The sequence below is a fragment of the Mustela putorius genome, unplaced genomic scaffold (assembly GCF_011764305.1).
Source record: "Mustela putorius furo isolate JIRA1106 unplaced genomic scaffold, ASM1176430v1.1 tig00003859_pilon_pilon_pilon, whole genome shotgun sequence".
NCBI lineage: Eukaryota > Metazoa > Chordata > Mammalia > Carnivora > Mustelidae > Mustela > Mustela putorius.
Window position 1 is genome coordinate 23117457 of NW_025422011.1, and position 18344 is coordinate 23135800.

The 18344-nt window shown below is 52.7% G+C and overlaps 1 protein-coding gene across 3 annotated transcripts in view; it reads right to left on the reverse strand.

The window, feature by feature from the left end:
- Positions 1-18344, reverse strand: part of SLC6A5 (solute carrier family 6 member 5) — a 67144-nt gene that overhangs the window by 15920 nt on the left and 32880 nt on the right. For all 3 annotated transcript variants that reach the window (XM_045066125.1, XM_004752141.3, XM_045066126.1), the window contains 6 exons: positions 13796-13930; positions 11974-12077; positions 9032-9156; positions 3559-3671; positions 2681-2812; positions 1519-1618 (listed from right to left, as the gene is read on the reverse strand). In XM_045066125.1, coding sequence (XP_044922060.1) covers positions 1519-1618; positions 2681-2812; positions 3559-3671; positions 9032-9156; positions 11974-12077; positions 13796-13930 — 709 coding nt within the window. The remainder of the gene's footprint in view (positions 1-1518; positions 1619-2680; positions 2813-3558; positions 3672-9031; positions 9157-11973; positions 12078-13795; positions 13931-18344) is intronic.

An 18344-nucleotide genomic window follows, 5' to 3' on the forward strand; every position in this document is an offset into this window, starting at 1 on the left:
CACTTCCTGTGTTCATCCTGAGCTCAACACAGAGCTGGCCTGGCTCTGAAGGCTGTCCAGACCCCTGCTCCAGACCCCAGGCAGTTTCCTTGGATGGTCCCAGGGACTGAAGCACTCAGGATTTTCTTTTTCCTTCAGAACCAAGAACTCTACTATCAGATTTATAAGGGGTGGGGGTGCGATTTCACTTCTAAAAACAAAAAAATTTTGTAATGTTTCTATTGTAATGATGCTTGTAATCCACACTGGGCAGCCCTGTTCTATAGAACGGAATTGTGCAGGTGTGCCTTTTGTGGCAATTATCATTGAGGACACGGAGAGCAAGCAGAGGAGGTCAAGACGGCTAGCTGCACTTGGACTACTATTGTAAACGGAGTGCCATCGTGACTTTGCCAACGGACCATCTGGTGACCCCATGAGGGGCTAAGTTTCCAAAAGAAACCTGACATTAAAAGCAAGATGTTCCCACCAAGAATACCTGGCAGTCCAGTGGACTTCACTGCATCCCTACCTTTAAAGGGGGAGCTCCACAGAGCCCTCTGGCCTGGCCCCTCTTCTCCGCACATCTGTCCCTTATGCATATCCAAGGGATATCCTACATTTCTTCTTAACTTACAGCCTGCTGTGATCTCTTTGGGGTTTTACAATACAAATAGATAGTCCAACCTGGCACTTTTCACCTTCCTAGGATTTGCCATGGAGACCCTAACTATCCAAGGAAGGCCTTAGCCTGGGGATGCATCTGAGACTTCCAGGCACAAAGAAGTCGTTAACGCCTTGTACTTAGTAGGGCATGCTTGTGACTGGCAGTACACACAGGGGGGTTGAAGAGATCACCTGGTGAGACCCCACCAAGCACAAGCACCTCTACACAAAGGGCAAAGATGCCACCTGCTGACTTGCCTTCCTTTAGTTCTTGATAATTGTCCCACTAGTTAGGGATGCAGGTTGCTATGGTAATAAGAGGACAAACTAAACTGGAAGGAAACTGGAAGTTTATTTCCAGGAGAAGCTGGGGTGGTGCTCTTGCATCACAGACTTCCATGACGTTAATAAAGTTTCCTAAGGATCTGTGAGTTTGCCGGTCCCTTTTCACATTACAGTATCTGGGGACCAGCCTCGAAGCTACTCTTCACTCAAGCTACACAGGGTAGGGACTGCCACTAGCAAGACCAGGAAATAATTTCACACCTGCAAAGCAGGCCTCCTCCTCCCTCATCTGGCCCCATCCCCAGATCTTAACTGTTCACATGCCAGACCATACCCAGAGGGGCAGGTCCTAGGAGCTTCTGAAACAAAGGGGTTTCTGGGTCTCACCTTCAGCCACCTTTTGCTCCTCAGATAAATTCAGATCACGGTTCATTGGCAAGTTTGGAAATAAAGGTACAGGTCCCTTATGTCTCCTAAATTGCTGGAATTAAACTCTTTCATTATCTTAGTAAATCTGGAAAACCTACTCGCCGTGGATGCCTTATGTCACGCAGCAATCCCCGGGTGCCGGTGCGGTGGTCCCCTTACCGTACACATAGGAGATCCCCACTAGCTCAAAAATGGCGATGATGACGAGAGCATAGGACGCCGCATACGTGTCCACAAGCTGAAACATGTAAATTCCGCCCTGGTAGGAAAGAGGAACCACATCAGTGGGCCTGGACCCAGGCTCTGCCCACCGGGAACAGCCAATCCTTCCATGCAGGACAGAGTCAGGGGTAAGCAAGGAGCCGAAGGATCTCCCCTCCCCTCCACAGTAGGAACCTAAGCCTGGTCCAGAACTCAGGCTGGAGGCCTTGCCATGTGTGCAAAGCAGGCCCTCGAGAGACTCAGCCAACCAACAGAACAAGCACAAAAAGTGATCTAACGTCTCACTCTTAATAAACAAAGGTTAACATCTGAAGATGAACAGGTGAAGGCAGGCAGATGGCTTCATTTTTGCCTTAAGCAACAGATCGTCATTTCTACCCATAAATCTGCATTTGACTGACCTTCATTTGACCTTTAGGTGTCGTTGGGCATTCCTCACACATCCCCCCGCATCTTTACCTCGCCCTTTCCATTTCTCCACAAGAGAGAAGGCTTCGAGACCCTCTTACTCCCATTCGTCATTTCACAGATGAAAAACTAAGGCCGAAAGGCGGTGACTGGCTCAGGGCCACAGAGAGAACAAATGGAACATGTAAGCTGAGTGGGGCTAACACTCCGTTCACCAAGACACTCAGGACTGGAAGGAATCCCGAAAGGCGGTGACCGGCTCAGGGCCACAGAGAGAACAAATGGAACATGTAAGCTGAGTGGGGCTAACACTCCGTTCACCAAGACACTCCGGACTGGAAGGAATCCCGTCACAGTTAGACTCCCAGGTATAATGTGAGTAACCAACTGGGAACTTCTCTGGCCGGTAAATTTGGATTTCCATGTATTCTATTTTCCTAAAGTAGGACACACCTGCCTTGTTGGCTCGAGAAGCCTACATCTCAATTACGAAGATGCTACAAGTAACAGTGGCAGCCAAGGGGACATGTTTCCATCTGCAGGCAGAATCCCTAATGACTTGGTGCTGTCTACACAGATATGGCAGTGACTGGCTACTGCTCTGAGCCCAAGAGCTAAGGACAAAAGGATAGATCAGCCATAGGGTCCCCGCATGCCCTGTCCCCAAGCCTGCGGCCAGCAGGCTGCTTACCTGAGTGATCATCGGAAAGCCCATGATGAAGAAACAGATACAGCAACCCAGAGTGAAGACCGGCTTGTGTGTGCGCAGGTACTTGGGGAACTCGTCCGAGATGGAGGTCACGATGGTCTCAATGGTGGCAAACTGGAATGGGGGCCAGGAAAGGAGCAGCTCAGACAAGCCACCCAACCCCAAAGCTTCCCAAAGTCCTTTGTGTTTCCCACCAGGGAAAGCGGTACAAGTATGAGGTTCGGTTCTTAGGACTCCCTTCCCCTGACGGGTCTAAAGGGCTTTGTTGGAGTCCAACCCACAAGGCCAGCAAGGGGGATCCACCAGGATGTGAGCTTGGGAAGCTGCCTTCCCAGCCCCCAGAGACCGCGCACACTCATCCATCACGGACTCTGAAGCTTCACTTTGTATTCATGAGATGTAAATTCCTTTCCTCCAGTTTACCTCGAATTTGATCCGCTGCTTGAGGAAAAAACCCTTTCTGCACCCAACCACTAAACTCTCTGAGTACCTGTCAGTAAGATTTGTGGCAGTCGCAGCCCCGCGGCAATCTCCCTAAAATCGACTTCGTGTTATTCTCCCTGATCCAGCCCCACAGCATTTGCATTGGCAAAATAACACCAAAGAAAGGAAGGACACGGGCTAAAACCTGCATGCGGAAGCGAGGGAGGAAGGGATGATGGCTGCTTTGCACTGTCCCATGAGTCACCCACAAATACAGAGCCATGCTGAGCCCCAGACAGACCTCACCATCCTATATCACCCGGGGGAAACATGTGGGGACCACCAAGCCCACCCCTGCCACAGGCTGGATGCAGGATCCAGGAAAGGGGGGTCTCCAGGCGGAGCCTCAGGTAGGTGTCAAAGGGGGAGGGGCTTACCATAGTGTCAAGTCCAAGAGTGAGGAGCATCAGGAAAAAGATGATGGCCCAGAATGGAGAGAGGGGCAGCCTCGTTAAGGCTTCTGGGTAAACCACAAATGCAATGCCTGGCCCTGAAAGGAACAAGAGAGATGATTGCAAACAGGCCCAGCTCCAGGCCCCCTCTTCCTGGAAGCCCACAGGGGGTCTCTCCATAGACATATCATATGTTACTTCTGCCGGTTATTTTCCCTCATCTCCTTTCATTTTCCCAATTAGACCTCAAGTTCCCTGAAGCGAAGGACCAGGGGTATCAGGTCCACACCTTGGGGAACTCAGAGAGGAGGCTAAAAATAGTACCAAAGCAGACTGAGTCCAAAGCCAGGCTGTGTCTCATGCAAGCCCCATCTCTGTGTTGATGAGTTGGGGGAGCATCTAAGAACCACCCTGTAGAACAGTGATTCTCATCCAATGGCAAGTACAGCCCCCCACCCCCACCCAGGGGACATTAAGCAATACCTGGAGACATTTTTGACTCTCACTACTGGGGTGGGGGGGGTATTACTGACATCAAGTGGGCCGAGGCCAGGGATAAAATGCACAGGACAGTCCCCACAACAAAGAATTATCCAGCCCAAAGGTCAAGAGTGCTGAGATTAAGGAATCCAGCTCCATAGGCTAGACCGTGCCCAGAATGACACCATTCCCTCCGTATTTGCTTCTCCTGGAGAAGCTTTTTGCATAAATCATGAATCCATCAATCGCTCTTATTATCGTGCCCTATAAAGGCTTGGTAAAGATGGGGCTACATCAATCCACCGGTAACCAGTTAGGGAGAGGGGGATGAGAGACACAGCATGAGGGTGAAGAGTGTCTGGGCTCTCATGGTCAGACAGATCTGGGTCCAAATTCAGACTCCATGACTTACCAGCTATGCAACCCTAGACGAGTCATTTCACTTCTATAAGGCTCAATTTTGCCCATCTGCAAAATGGGAAGAGCAATAGCTCCCCCACAGGGTGTTTACGGGGAACAAATAAGAGAGCACAGGCAGAGCATGAGACCAGTGCCTCGCACATCTGGAGCACTCACAGAATATTCACTTTTAATAGGAGCGGACAATGAACTTGGACACGAGCTTCAGGGTCTTCCACAAATCCCACAAGCAGTCTTGGCGGAGGATGTCTAAGGGGCCATTTCTCCGGCCTCGCCAAGCCTGCCAGCCCTTCCTACCTGCCTCACAGATTCACTGGGAGATCACTGGGACCCACCATGTCCAAAGACCCAGCAGTTAGCATTTCCTTGTAAACAGAAAACTAAATGATAAATCAGGGGCAGAGACAAGCGAATGCCGGGCTAATCCGCAGCCAGCGCATGCCTGGAAACCAGATTATCACAGCACCTAGAGTTTTCATAACTCAAGCACAGCAGCACATTTTTTTTTTATTTAAGATTTTGCTTATTTTTTAACAGACATAGGGAGAGAGGGAACAGAAGAAGGGGGATGGGAGAGGAGGAAGAATCAGGCTTCCTGCTGAGCAGGGAACCTGATTCGGGGTGTCCTAGGAGCCCAGTGTAGGGCTCAATCCCAGGACCCTGGGATCATGACCTGAGCCAAAGGCAGATGCTTAACCACTGAGCCACCCAGGTGCCCCCGCAGCACTTTTTTAAACTGGAATTTATCAGGTTGTTAGTTCTTAATGCTGCTGAGGGCCTTGGGGGTATTTAAAATAGAAAGCCTTGAATGCCTCAGATAGCCCCGCTTTATGCGCTTATCCGACCAGACCATACTGCCCGGTTCTGAGGGCCCCCTGCGTGAACCATTCAAGTCTGTATTAAAGTACAGTTCAGGGGTGCCTGGGTGGCTCAGTGGGTTAAAGCCTCTGCCTTCGGCTCAGGTCGTGATCCCAGGGTCCTGGGATCGAGCCCCGCATCGGGCTCTCTGCTCAGCAGGGAGCCTGCTTCCCCCTCTCTCTCTGCCTCTCTCTGCCTACTTGTGATCTCTGTCTGTCAACTAAATAAATAAAATTTAAAAAAAAAAATAAAGTACAGTTCAAAACAGCTCTCAAACGCAGAACACTGAGGAAGCCAGTTCGGGGCTCTGGTGAGAGCTGGGGCCATAAAGTGGATAAGAAGGTCCTGAAATGGCCACTACCAGAGCACCTCACTGATTGCTTTAACAGGATTTGGCCCTTTGGGTTTTCCTGCTTTTTCAAAAAGGCAGGAAATGATTTCAAAACACCCGGTTTTCTTCAATTACATCTGCCTCCCTAGAGCACCCAGGTGAAGGCATCGTTTCCAGCAAAGTCAGTTTATCTAAGACGGCTGGGGAGTGGATTATTAAAATACATTTTTATATTAGTTTGTACAACTCAGTTTGGTCTTTTGTTATGTTTTACTGGAAAAAGAGATTGGCTGAGTCCCAGCAGAGCTTTCCCTAGATGAGGCCGGGATGTCCTATATGGCTGAGCCCTATTGGTCTCCTCTCCCACTGGGAAGCAGTGTAAGTATAGCCCAAGGGCTGATAGGCAGGCTCCTGAGAGCTCCCCCTCCTCCTGGGACTGCAAAACCAGCTCCGCCTCTTCCCAGCCAAGAGACCTGAGGTGTGGCTGGTTCTCTCTGGGTGAACATCAGTACATTTGCTTCTATGAGATGTAAATATATGGATACCAGAAAAGGGCTTCAAGCAATGCCTAGACCTGGTAAGAACTCAGGAAACAGAGATCATTCGTACTCTCCTCCTGAGAGGGGATGAGAGAGGTTCTGCATGTCAGCAGCTTGGACAGGAGGTCTCTGGCGTCCTGTCTCCCAGAGAACCACTCAACATAGAACCAGAGCTCTGGTCAGCGGGGGACCTCACCATCCCCGCCCACTGGGGAAGGGCTCTCTGCTGTGAAGCCCGTGACAAAGGGAGGAGTTCTCGGGGAAGACACTGCTGGACTGCTGTGCTCTTGGAAGGAAGAGCTGGCCTCCATGTGAGAGACACAGATGAGAGGACAGGCAGTCCCTGTTTGAGAGTGTCCCTTCTCATCAGCGGTGTCTCTGAATGGTTAGGGACCCGGACCTGGAAACTCTGAATCCAATACGCACGTTTGTGTTCACGCACTGCGGTCTAACCCAGGGCCTAACCCAGTCCTTCTGCGGGAGAAAGAGCATGTCTGCTGCCGGTACGGGTTCCGGGTGGATTTGGACTGTGAGTCTCAGCTCCACAGGCAGTAAGGAAGGTAGTTGGCGAGTGACCCTAAAGGCTGACTTCCCAGGGACACTGGGGTGGCTTAGTTGGTTAAGCAAGTACCTTGGGCTCAGGTCATGACCCCAGGGTCCTGAGACTGAGTTCCGTGTAGGGCTCCCTGCTTAGTGGGGGGTCTGCGTCTCCCTCTGCCTGCCCCACCCCCTGTTGGTATACATTTGACAAATAAATACATAAAATTCTTAAAAAAAAAAAAAAAAAGTTTGACTTCCCAGGAAGGTATTTTTCTGGACATGCCCCCTTTCCTATGCTCATCGCAGAAGCAGAGGACAACCTGGGGTCATCACCAATCCTACCTGTGTCCCCTCAAAACCGACTGAAATTTGAAGAAAGGACATTGACAGAAATGCCTTCCCTGAGAAAAGAACCTATTTTGGACTAAAGACCAAAACACAGTTACTGACATTGGGTCAGCAAACAGGTACTGATGGTCTGCGTGCCTGTGTTGCCCAGCGAGGAGGGAGTGGGGCTGGCGTGGACCGCAGGCCCGTCCCATACCCCCGCCCCAGATTCTGTAGAGCCTCCATCATCCCTGAGAAAATCAGACATCTTGTAAGTCGTGTCTAAGAATGTGTGTCCTCCCAGATGAACAGGGACAGCTGCCCCACAAGGTCTGACAGGAGGCCTCATGAGCCAGTGTCCCCTCCCCTGTCCCTGTGCTGGTGACCATGAGAAACCGCCACACACTAACACAAGGTGTTAGAACCTGTAGGAAGTGTTCTCCTCCCCCACTTAAATCAGAAAAAGTGAATAAAATCTGGAAAGGGGCCAGCTCAGAAAGAAACACGGGCAATTGTCTTAGTCTTTCTTTGCAAAGAGAAAACAAAATCCTGTTCTAGTGACATGTGTCCCCAAATCTCTTTCCTGGGGCAGGAAGGAGCTCAGAAGAGTGAACTAAAGTGACCCCACATCTCAGGACTCCTCGCCCCGACAACACGGCCACTGATTCCCAGGGAGCTGGGCTGTAATGTCGCAAAAGGGACAAACACCTCAGGTCTGCTGGAAAGTGGGGCAGGACCTTCCTGCTCCAGCAACTCTGCCGGGAGGAAATGAGGACAGCTGGGGCGGCGAGGCACCCCCAAGCCACCCGCCCCCCCGGGAGTTGTGTGTGGGGGGGGGTGTCACTCTCTTGAAACGCCCGTTAAATGCAGTGCTGCAGAACCAACATCCCTCGGGGTTTAACACTCTTTCCAGGGAGAGGTAATTACCCCCCTGCAAGGTGCCAGTTCTTAACTCTTCGAGGCACCGCACTGGCAGCACTGCTGAAGCCATAATTAATGACCCCTGGGGGGCCAGCCGAGAGCCGGCAGCCCACCAAGAAGGTGACATTTCCAGGGCTTTGCTCCCTCCTGGGCTGGCATCCGAGCCGTCATCTGAGAACGGCAGTGAGCTCCTCCAACAAAGGCAATGGCACGGAGAAGCTGCCCACAGGGACACACTGCGGACGGCCACGTCCCCACACGTCCCCGGCCCGGTCCTGACACTGAGGCGTCCCATAAACATCTGATTAGAGCATGATCGTAATAACGGGCGACGGCCACAGTGAAATCTGTTCATCACAGAAGCCTAGTAAACACCCCAGCCCTCGTGCGGTTAAGGCTGGGTGGAAATAAGAAAGAGTCAAATAAAACTATCCAGCACCTCCTACAAAAGGCTGTGCGAGAAATACAGACCCAGTGAGAGAAAAAGGAAAGCTCCCTACAAATTCGAAAGTTCCATACAACTGTCAGCCACTAATATAGCGATCATTTGGGTAGAAAGTAAACATTCTACTTTCTAATTAAGCAGAAGGTCCTGAGAGCACGTTTGAGCTAATCATTAGGCCGAAAGCGCTTTGTCAGGAAAAGGCTGCTCGGAAGTCAGTGCTCCTGCCCAGCATTGAACTGGGTTTGTCCAGGCTGCTCTGCAAGGACAGCAGCCTGCAGGGAGCGAGGCCCACACCAGCTCCAGGGGCACTAGGTCGCCTGAAGTTTAGGGCCCTACCTGCCCTTAACAGGTGCAACAGGTGTAGAGCTTACTTACTCGGGGTGGAGCTGACTTACGAGAAGAAACAGAAGACAGAAGAGAGGAGAGGGATGCAGGAATGCGGCTTTTACAGCAACCCCTTTAGTGAGCCACCGGTCAGCTCTAGCCCTGCCTGGAGTCTCCCAACAAAGGGACCCCGGGCTGTCCCACTGTCCCTTCTATTCCAGAAGGCCAGCTTCCCACGAGAGCATAGGTCAGGAGCTCAGGAGGTGACCTTACCTTGGTCCGCCACGTTCTCAATGTTAACCTTGCGTTCGTTGGCCATGAAGCCGATCACCGAGAAGATGACAAAGCCGGCAAAGATGCTCGTGGCACTGTTGGTGCAGGTTACAATGAGAGTGTCCCTGAGGGAGAGGAGACGAGAGTGTGCCATTAGCTGTGCTTTGTGAGTCGGAAGGGACAAGGGGAAGGACACATAAACGCATGCCCGTGTGTTCTTATGCACACATGTTGGTGAGTCCATGTTTGCTTCTACATGTTTTCACAGTCCTCATCAAAGACCTCCTGGGGTCAGTTTTCTAAGCACCGAAAGGCTCAAAAACATTTCTCCAACTGCCCTGCTCCTGGGCCTCTTGGTCCAAGCTCAAGCCCCAGGCACTCTAGAGCCCGGGCTCTTGTCCTCCAAGGGGCAGAGGCAGGACTGCCCATCAGAGCAGAGTCAGAGGGGATGGAGCCTTTCAAGGACTCCCGGACAGGAGTCATATATGAGAGAAGAGAAGGCGGTGGGATGTGAACGGCCACCAGGGTTTGAGGACAGCCTGGCTTTGGAGCACCCAGAACCCCAGGGGTGAGGCAGGGGAGACCAGCCCTCTGCCTTCACCCTGGCGCCCTCTACTGGTAATATGGCTGCAGTTTCCCACCGGCTGGCCGGCCACCCTAGACTGGAAAGAGAGGTCAAGCCAGATGGAGCCTCAGAGAGGATTCAAACCCTGATCCTGCCCCCGTTGGTGGGAGGACCTGGAGCAAGTCACTGCTTTCCACGTGATTTTAAATGGTGGCACTGACCCCACCTTTCTCACGGATTGCTGTGCGCAGAGCCTGGCCCAGAGCAACTGCTTGGTGAACAACCCACCTTGTCTGACCCCTTAGTTTACTAATGAGGAAACAGAGGTACAGGAGCAGGGAATGGGTTCATTCATGGTGGGTCAGAATTTGAATCCAGACTCCCTGTCCAGCCCTGTGTTCCTTCTGCTACGCCGCAGAACCTCCTTTCTACCCAAATGCAAAGCGATGCGACCCCTTGGACTGTATTCAGACGGGTTCTGGGGTCACACATTAATAAGCAGCTGTGACCAGCAAGGTTCACACACCTTAGCTGGCATTCTAGCTGTTACGGGCTGAATTGTGTGCCCCAGCATTCTGTGTTGAGGTTCTAACCCCCAGTTCCTCAGAAGGTGACTGTGTTTGGAGACAAGGTGTTTACACAGGGAATTAAGCTAGAAGGACGTCATCGGGGTGGGATGGCCTCCAGGGTGACCAGTGCCCTTGCAAAAGGAGGAGAAGAGGACACAGATACACACACAGAGGGAAGAGCACGTGAGGACGCGGGGAGCCAGAGAGAGGGGCCTCGGAAGAAATCAACCCTGCCAAACCCACAATCTGGGACTTCTGGTCTCCAGAACTGTGACGAAAGGAATGTCTGCTGTTTAGACCACACACGCTGTGGTATTTGTTCCACAGCCCTCGCAAGCTTATACACAGGCTCTCTCCAGCCTGGCCTCACCCGAGCCCGGCCCGGTTCCTTCCAGCCTCGTTCACACTCCTTCTGCTCCAGGGCTTGAACCTGCTCCCACCCACATCTCCATCACGTTCGCACTCACGCCCCCTGCTGGCTGTTCCCGCCACGTACCGTGTCCTCCCCCCCCCCCCCCACCCGCCCCGGCACCCCCTGGAACGTGGCTCACCTGTCTGGAGCCATCCCAGCCGGCTCAGGTCACAGCTGCACTTAACCTGTTCCTCTTGGTTCACAAAATAGCTCATACATTATTAGAAAATGATAACCATAATCATAATGGCAGCTACCGTTTATCGAGTACCTACTAGGTGGGAAATACGGCTGTGCTAACTTTGCATACATCAGCTCTCCCCTCTCCACGAGATACTACCCTCTGCATTTTACAGACGAGAGGAAAGAGGCTCTGAGAAGGGCAGCATCTTGCCCTCGTCTCAAGTTTTAGTAAATGGTGAAGTTATAACCCAAATCCAAGTCCGTCTGATTCCGGGCACTCCTTCTCCCTTCATTTTACCCTCACTCCCTCCCTTTCTCTATTTCTTTCTTTCCCTTCCTTCTTCTCTCCCTCCCTTCCTTCCTTCCTATTTTAAATCAGCTCTCCAGGAGAACGGACCTTATATTCTATCGCTTGCTGGATGCATTTAACTTCCAGGTGTCACCTCCTCCAGGAGCTGTCCAGGCTCTCCCAGGTGGAGGTCTTTGGGGTTGCAGAGCCCCTGGTCTAATATCACACCATCCAAAGGTTCTCACTCTCGGCACATCTCAGGATCTCCCGAGGATCCCGTCCGCCTGTGTAGACCCCTGGACCCACCCCACCTCCAGATACTCTCATTAACAGATCTGGATGGGGACCCAGGTCCCGCGTTGTTTCTTCAGCTTTACTGAAGTAGGACAATGGATACAAACGGTAATATAGTTCAAGCGTACAGCCTGATGATTTGATGCACACATACATCGTGTAAGGGACCCCGCCACACCTGCTGACGTTTCCATTACTTAACACGTGCATCAGCAGAGTTTTCTTTCACTGTACCTTGCTGCCTTCCTTATAGGGGCCTCTGGAAAAACATATGTCAAGTGACAGTGACCACACTCCATCCAGGACTACCACCTGATCATCTCTGTAGCTCACAAACGACCATCCTAGGACAGAGCAGGCAGCAGGGCAACCTCTGGAGAGCCTCAGCTCAATCCCATAAATAGCCCCGGAGCCAGGGGTCGGACACAGCCCTGCAGGTTGGGGTCCAGGCCACCGGAAGCCAACAGAGAGGCCTTTGCGGGTGGTTTCCGCTCTGGCAGAGGCAGCCCTCTGGCTCTGCTTCAGGCTAAGTGTGAGGATGTGGCTTTAGGAGTCTGCGACTCAGTCCCTGGTCTGTCCCTGCTCTCATCCCACTCACCAGCTGCTCAGCCCTCCAGCAGCCCCACATACCTGTAGCAGTTGTTGTGGAATTTGCTGTAGGAAGAGAGAGTGATCAGGCCTCCCCACGCGGCAGACAAAGAGAAGAAGATCTGAGTGGCAGCATCCTTCCAGACCTGGGAGGCCAAAGGGGAGAAGATCCAAGGTCAGGAGGAGGCTGGCCCAGGGGAGGGGAGTCTCTCCTGCCCAGTGCCACGTCCCCTCCCTGGCGGAGAGGTAGTCAGGAGAGAGAGGACATTGGCACCAACATGCATCGTTTGTGCTGGAAGCCAAAAAGGCAGGAAATTACCTGGAAGACTGTAAGCAAAGGAGAGGAACTCAAATTACACACACATTTCATGCTTCTATGTCCTGCCACGGATAAAGCTGAGCAGAAGGGGAGAGCCCTTTCTTCTGCTGCATACACTCTCCAAAGACAGCTGCAACAGCCGAATGCAGTCATGGATACAAGATAAAGATCTGTTTAAGCGGACATTCTCACAGACGTCCCCCGCTATTAGAAAGGTGAGGTCCTACAGCTCCTCCCCTTAGCAAAACCACCTGTACCGAAGCCCAGTGGATCTTACAGCCACATCCTCCTTGAACTTGGCCGACAATGCTTTCTGGTTCTCTCGGTGATTTCTCAGCACTGTCCTCATAAAACTCCAGAAGGCCGCTCAGGAGTTAGCGCTGGAGACTTACGTGATTTGCAGAATAGACTTCCCACCATTTTTATAAATTAAATCTAGTTTTAAAATTGCGCTTTTAATACGCAAAGAGAAAGTTCAAGTGAGTGCTGTGTGCTAGTGAGTCTGTGCCTACCCCAACATCCATTCTCCCATACTCCTTAGTAACAAAGCCATGGTTTTCCTTAGAGGCAGCCAACCATCCGGCCCAAGGACTGCCTCCCAGAATCAAGGGCAAGTGTAGCTGGGAGGGGATAATCCCATGATTTTGTTTCTGACCAATGATGTGAAAATTAAGTGTAATGAGGGACTTCTAGGGTTCTCCTTCTTTAGAGAGAGGGAGGGCACCTATTTCCATTCCTTTCCTCAACCCCTTTGTGCTACCTGGAATGCTGCTATGATGGCAGGAGTTCAGCAGCCATTAGAGAAGTGAGTGATTGAGAATGGGAAGACGGGAGCCTGGGGCACTGCAGAGCCTTCACTATGTGGAGTACCTCACTATGTGCCCTGGGGCCACTTCAGCACTTCAGCACGTAGGAGGGAAGTCAACTCTCATTCGCAGTCATCATCTGGAGGTTTTCTGCGAGGTGGAGTCAAACCCATCTGAGCTATGGCTATGTGTTCTCAAAGTACTCTATAAAAGTGAGTCTCTCTTTAAGGTGAGAAAATTCACTTATTAAAGAAGCCCCTCCTTGGGAGGTTTGGGGGCTGGGGATTTTTGCCCACACAGATAGGCAAAGAGGAAGGACAAGCGTGCGCCCGCCCGGTGTCTGTGTGTCACAAGTCTGCAAACGTGTCCGCGCCCTTTCGGGGATAATTGTCATGGTTCGTGCTGCCATTGTCCACCCCGCAGAAGTCCATTCCCAACACGCGGTAATGAGTACCAGAGGAGTGGTGTGAGGGGCCCGATGCTATGAATAAGGGGAGGACATTCTTCATTCCAGACTGCACGGCAGCCCCGGAGAGAGGACCATGACGGAGGCCGATCGCTCCAGGGGTCAGAACACCCCCTGCTGCCCACTTCTCATGAAAGGGCTCCCGAGCACACCACAGCCCGAGGCTATCAGGACCTTGGAAAAGCCAGCAGCGAGCTACGCTGCAGGAGAAAGTCTGTCCCCCCTCGTCCAGCGGTCCCAGAGCGGGGTTTGTAAATGAAAGCATAAGCCCACCGTGGCGTCCGTGAGTTTCTCCCACTTCGGCGTGATGAAGTACCAGATCCCAGCGCCAGCTCCGGGCAGGGTGACCCCGCGGATGAGGAGGATCACCAGCACGACATACGGGAACGTGGCCGTGAAGTACACCACCTGAAAGAACCATCCGAAAGGGAGGCTGGGAGGAGCCGAGCCGCGAGCTGGGGCCACGCTGCAGGGGCCTCGACAGAGGCCGACTGGACCCACAAGCCTGGCGGGGAGGCTGCCAGCGTGGCTCCCCCAGACTCTGCCAAGGCTGAGGCCCCAAGAGCAAGGAGAACCAGAAACAAAGTCTGTGTGGCAACACCCAGGACTGTGGGCGTGTGGGGTGCAGTGCGGAAGGCTGGGGCTGCCTCACACCCCACAACCCAGCTGCCGAGGAGACAGCTCCCTGAGGAACTACCCAGGGAGGAAAGCAACGTGCCTCCTTCCTCCCCAACTCCGACCCCACCCTCCACTTGAGGCCCCCAAATCCACCATGAGAGACAGATCTTCTAGCTCTAGCTTTCCATCCCTGTGTATACAGACACCTTAAGGGAGGCAGCCTGGCCAGAAGCAAAGAGCACGATCTAGGAAACATTTAAGTTTAGGGCCACCTGGGTGGCTCAGGTGGTTAAGAGTCCAAATCTTGATTTTGGCTCAGATCATGGTTTCAGGGCTGTGGGATCGAGCTCTGCGTTGGGCTCCATGCTCTGCCGGGAGCCTGCTTGAGATTCTCTCTTCCTCTCCCTCTTATTATTATCTTTAATAATAATAATGATGATGATGATAACAATAATAAAAGGAAGATTTAAGTTCAAATGAAACCACACATCTGGCCCTGAGTAGCTGTGAGACCTTTGACAAGCTAATAAGTTCTCTGAATCTGCGTCTGCCTCTGTAAACTGGGCACAAGGACACTGTTCTTAAAAAAAGAATTGTGTGGATTAATAAGCCACTGGCATAGCCTGATTTGTAACAGATGGTCATTCAGTGCGGTTAAGTTCCACAAGCCTGCTAAGAGCTGGATGCTGTACCAGGTGTCAGATGTATTCGGAAGGAGCGATTCAGGAACTAGAGAACCCAGAGATGTCTGCTTAATGGACCATGCCATTGCACCCAGGACATTATGAAGTCCAGGGGGGCACTGTACAATCCAACCTGGGAGTTTGCTAAAAGATTCACGGAGATGACACCTGAGCCAGATCTAGAGGCCAAGGACAACTTAAGGGAGGCAAGGGGAGGGGGAGGGGGAGGAGGAAAGTGGGCAAGGCAGACATGTGAGGGCAAAGGTCTGATGACCCATAGGAGGGCATGGCGTGGAGGCGAAGAGTGATGGGGGTCCCCGGGGACATGGGCATTTTCAGTGGGAAATAGGGAGCTACTGCAACAATTTGGGCACATCGTGAGAGGCCCTGAATGCCAGTCAAAGGATGCTCCTGGATTCTGGATTCTGGATGCTCCTGGATTCCCTCCTGGGAGGTACCAGAGTCAAGAAACATTTGGGAAGTAACATCAGTAACACTGGGAACTATGGCTGGATGAGACTTACCTGTCTACCAAACATCTGGGTAAAAGCAAGAGCTTGGGATCAGGATCCCATCCCGCTAGTCTGAGTTCAAATCCTAGCCCCATCCCTTACGAACTGGGCCACCTGGGAAAAGACTTGACTTCTCTGAGACTCAGTGTCCATACCTGCAAAGTGGCGGTAGTGACAGCGTATTCCTCGTGGGACTCTTGGAGGAGTTCCCTGGGACAGGTCACACAAAATGGGACAGGTCTGGGGGCGCTGGCACCAGAGGCGCCATGTTAGTCTTGCCCTGGATTCCCCAGCCCTGAATTTGGTAACAATGGCAACCCTCTGCTCACAAGCCATTTGAGTCCCAAAGGTCCAACCAAAGACCTTGTAGGGACGAGACTGAGCTCCCCCCAAACCCTCCCTGATCCTTGAGGTGGGCAAGCACTGCGGGCTCAGGGCCACCCATTCCCACATCCCCAGCTTCAGTCTCCCCTCCTGGGACACCTGGAACACCTGTCCCCTGGGAGGGAGACACAGATGCCATCACACACTGGATCTACAGACCCCAGGGCCTGGCAGGGGGCTCCAGAATGGCCAGGACTGGCAGGCACTGGGTTTTCAGGGGACGGGGACAGAGTCAGGGACTTGCGAAGGTGGGCTAAGGGAAGGTTAGGATCGAGACTCAGGTAGAACTGTTGGGGTCATTTCATTAAGCATTTGGGTATATTGTAAACTTCATGAAGACACTTGCCCTTGAATAGCTGACATTCCAACTAGGGAGACAGACAGCCAGGAGTGGTCCTAACCATATTATCTGGCATGTTGGAGGGTAATGAGTGCACTAGGAAACAGAGAAAGCAGAGCGGGGTAAAGGGTGGTGGGAAGCTGGGGTGGGCGGTTGGGAAGATGGCCATGTTGAAATGGGCAGGTGGGGAAGGCCTCATTGAGAAATCGGCCAAGACTTGAAGGAAGTAAGAGGAACCCAACTGGGTGTGAGAGATAGTCTAGCAGAGGGAGCTGCTGGAGTAAAAGGCCCTAAGGAGGGAGTGTTCCTGACCCGTAGTAACAGCAAGAAGGAGTCCAGGTTGGCTGGCGGGAGCACAGGAAGGAGAGGAACTCAGAGACGTGGGGGTGTGGAGTGGGGACTGATCGTGTCCAAACGTGGGAGCCTTTCCTGTGGGATACAGGGAGCTGCTGCAGCCATTGGGTGGCGGGGTCACAGGATCTGACATTTCAGCCCGTTGGGCTCCTCCAGGGCCAGGGTGGCACGGGGCGGGGGTTGGGGGGAGATGGTGGGTAACGCTGCAGGGTGCAAAGGAGGCACAGGGACAGAAGTGAGGAGGCCAGGCTGTACTCCTGGCCAGGGCCAGTGACACCTCCAACAGGAATATGCTTTTGCTGGGAGAGCTACAGGATTTCCTGATGATTCAATGTGGAATGAGAGAGAGAAAGATGGGGTGGGGGGGGAGTCAGGGATCAGCCTCAGCAGCTGAAAGGGCAGACTCCCCACTGTGCCAGGCTGCCAGTTCAGGAAATAGGAGGGGCTATTTTCTTCCTCTAAACCCCACCTACCATTAAGGTCAAGACTTTCCTTTTGGCTACATTGCAGGGACCGGCGGGTCTCCCTTCTCTGCACTGCTACCACCACCGGTAAGGGGGTCTCTGCGGCTTCCTGCCTCCATTCCCAGAGAATGTGATTACTAGGGGCTGTGGGGGAAGGCAGCCCCCATCCTCCCCACCCCACCAACCCTGCCTCTCCCCGGAAGTGAAGCCCTTCCGCACACAGACACTGTGAAACCCAAAGGCATTTGACATCTTGGAAGAAAATCACTGCCCCAGAACAGCCCCGGGCTGCCCTCCCCACTGTGGGATGGAACTGGGAGGAGGAGATCCTGGCCAGTCTGACCTCCCCACCCCACCAAGACAGTAGGGCAGGTGACCACAGAGGAATATCCTCTTCACCTCCTGACCCTGGGGGCTTGCAGGAAGTAAGGATGGGGAGAGGCAAGGAAGAAGAGGTGACCCGGGCAGCAGGGGCCGGCAGAAGAAAACCACCAGAATGGCACCAGTCTACCGAGCTGAGACACCTGTTATCTGCCTACCTGGGCGCCTGCGTGCGCACAACCATTTCTGGAGCCCCCTCTATGGGTCAGCTGTGAGTAGTCCCATTTTGCAGAAGAAGAAAATGAGACTCCAATGACGCATGTCACAAGAGGTTAAACATCTCACTCAGGGTCTCCCAGTTGAAGCCAAGATCCAAACCTTAAGCTTTCCGATTCCAAAGCCTCTGTTCTTCTCAGCAGGTCCGCCCTGCTGGCCACATGATCAGAAATGGGTGGGCAGAGCTGGGACTGGGGGGGCGGCCAGTACAGCACTAAGGGTACAACACTGGAGGAGGCACTCACTCTCAGAGCTGACCACACGCGTGCAGGAGCCTGAGAAAGTGTGTCTCCTGAAATCTTGCCATCCCAGGCACCGTTGGTGTGCCATAGTACTCAGGCAGTGTGGGCCCTGAGCTCAAAGAGGCCGCAAGCTGACCTTCAGGCGGTCTGCTGGTCACCCCTGCCCCTGGAATTCTAGCTGCTCGAAGCGAGCTGGAGGTCTAACAGGAAGCAACAAGCCATTCTTGTCTCTGAGGGTCCCCCATAAGAGGAACTGAGCTCATCTTGCTGCAGGAAAAGGTGGACATCTCGTCTGCTTAGCAATGGCAGTCTGGGGCACCTGGGCAGCTACCTTTGGCTTGGGTGGTGATCCCGGGATCCCGGACCAAGTAGGACGTTGGACTTTCTGCTCAGCGGGGAGTCTGCTTCCCCTCTCCCTCTGCCTGCCACTCCCTGTTCTTGTGCTTTCTCTGTCACTATCTCTCTAAATAAATAAATAAAATCTTAAAGAGAGAGAGAGAGGGGGAAAGAGAGAGAAATGGCAGTCTGGCCATCTTTGTGGAATTTCAATTACAAAGTAGCTGTCAGAAACCAGGAGCTTCAGCCAAGCATTCACCTTGGCTTCCAAACAATGCACTGTGCGTGATCA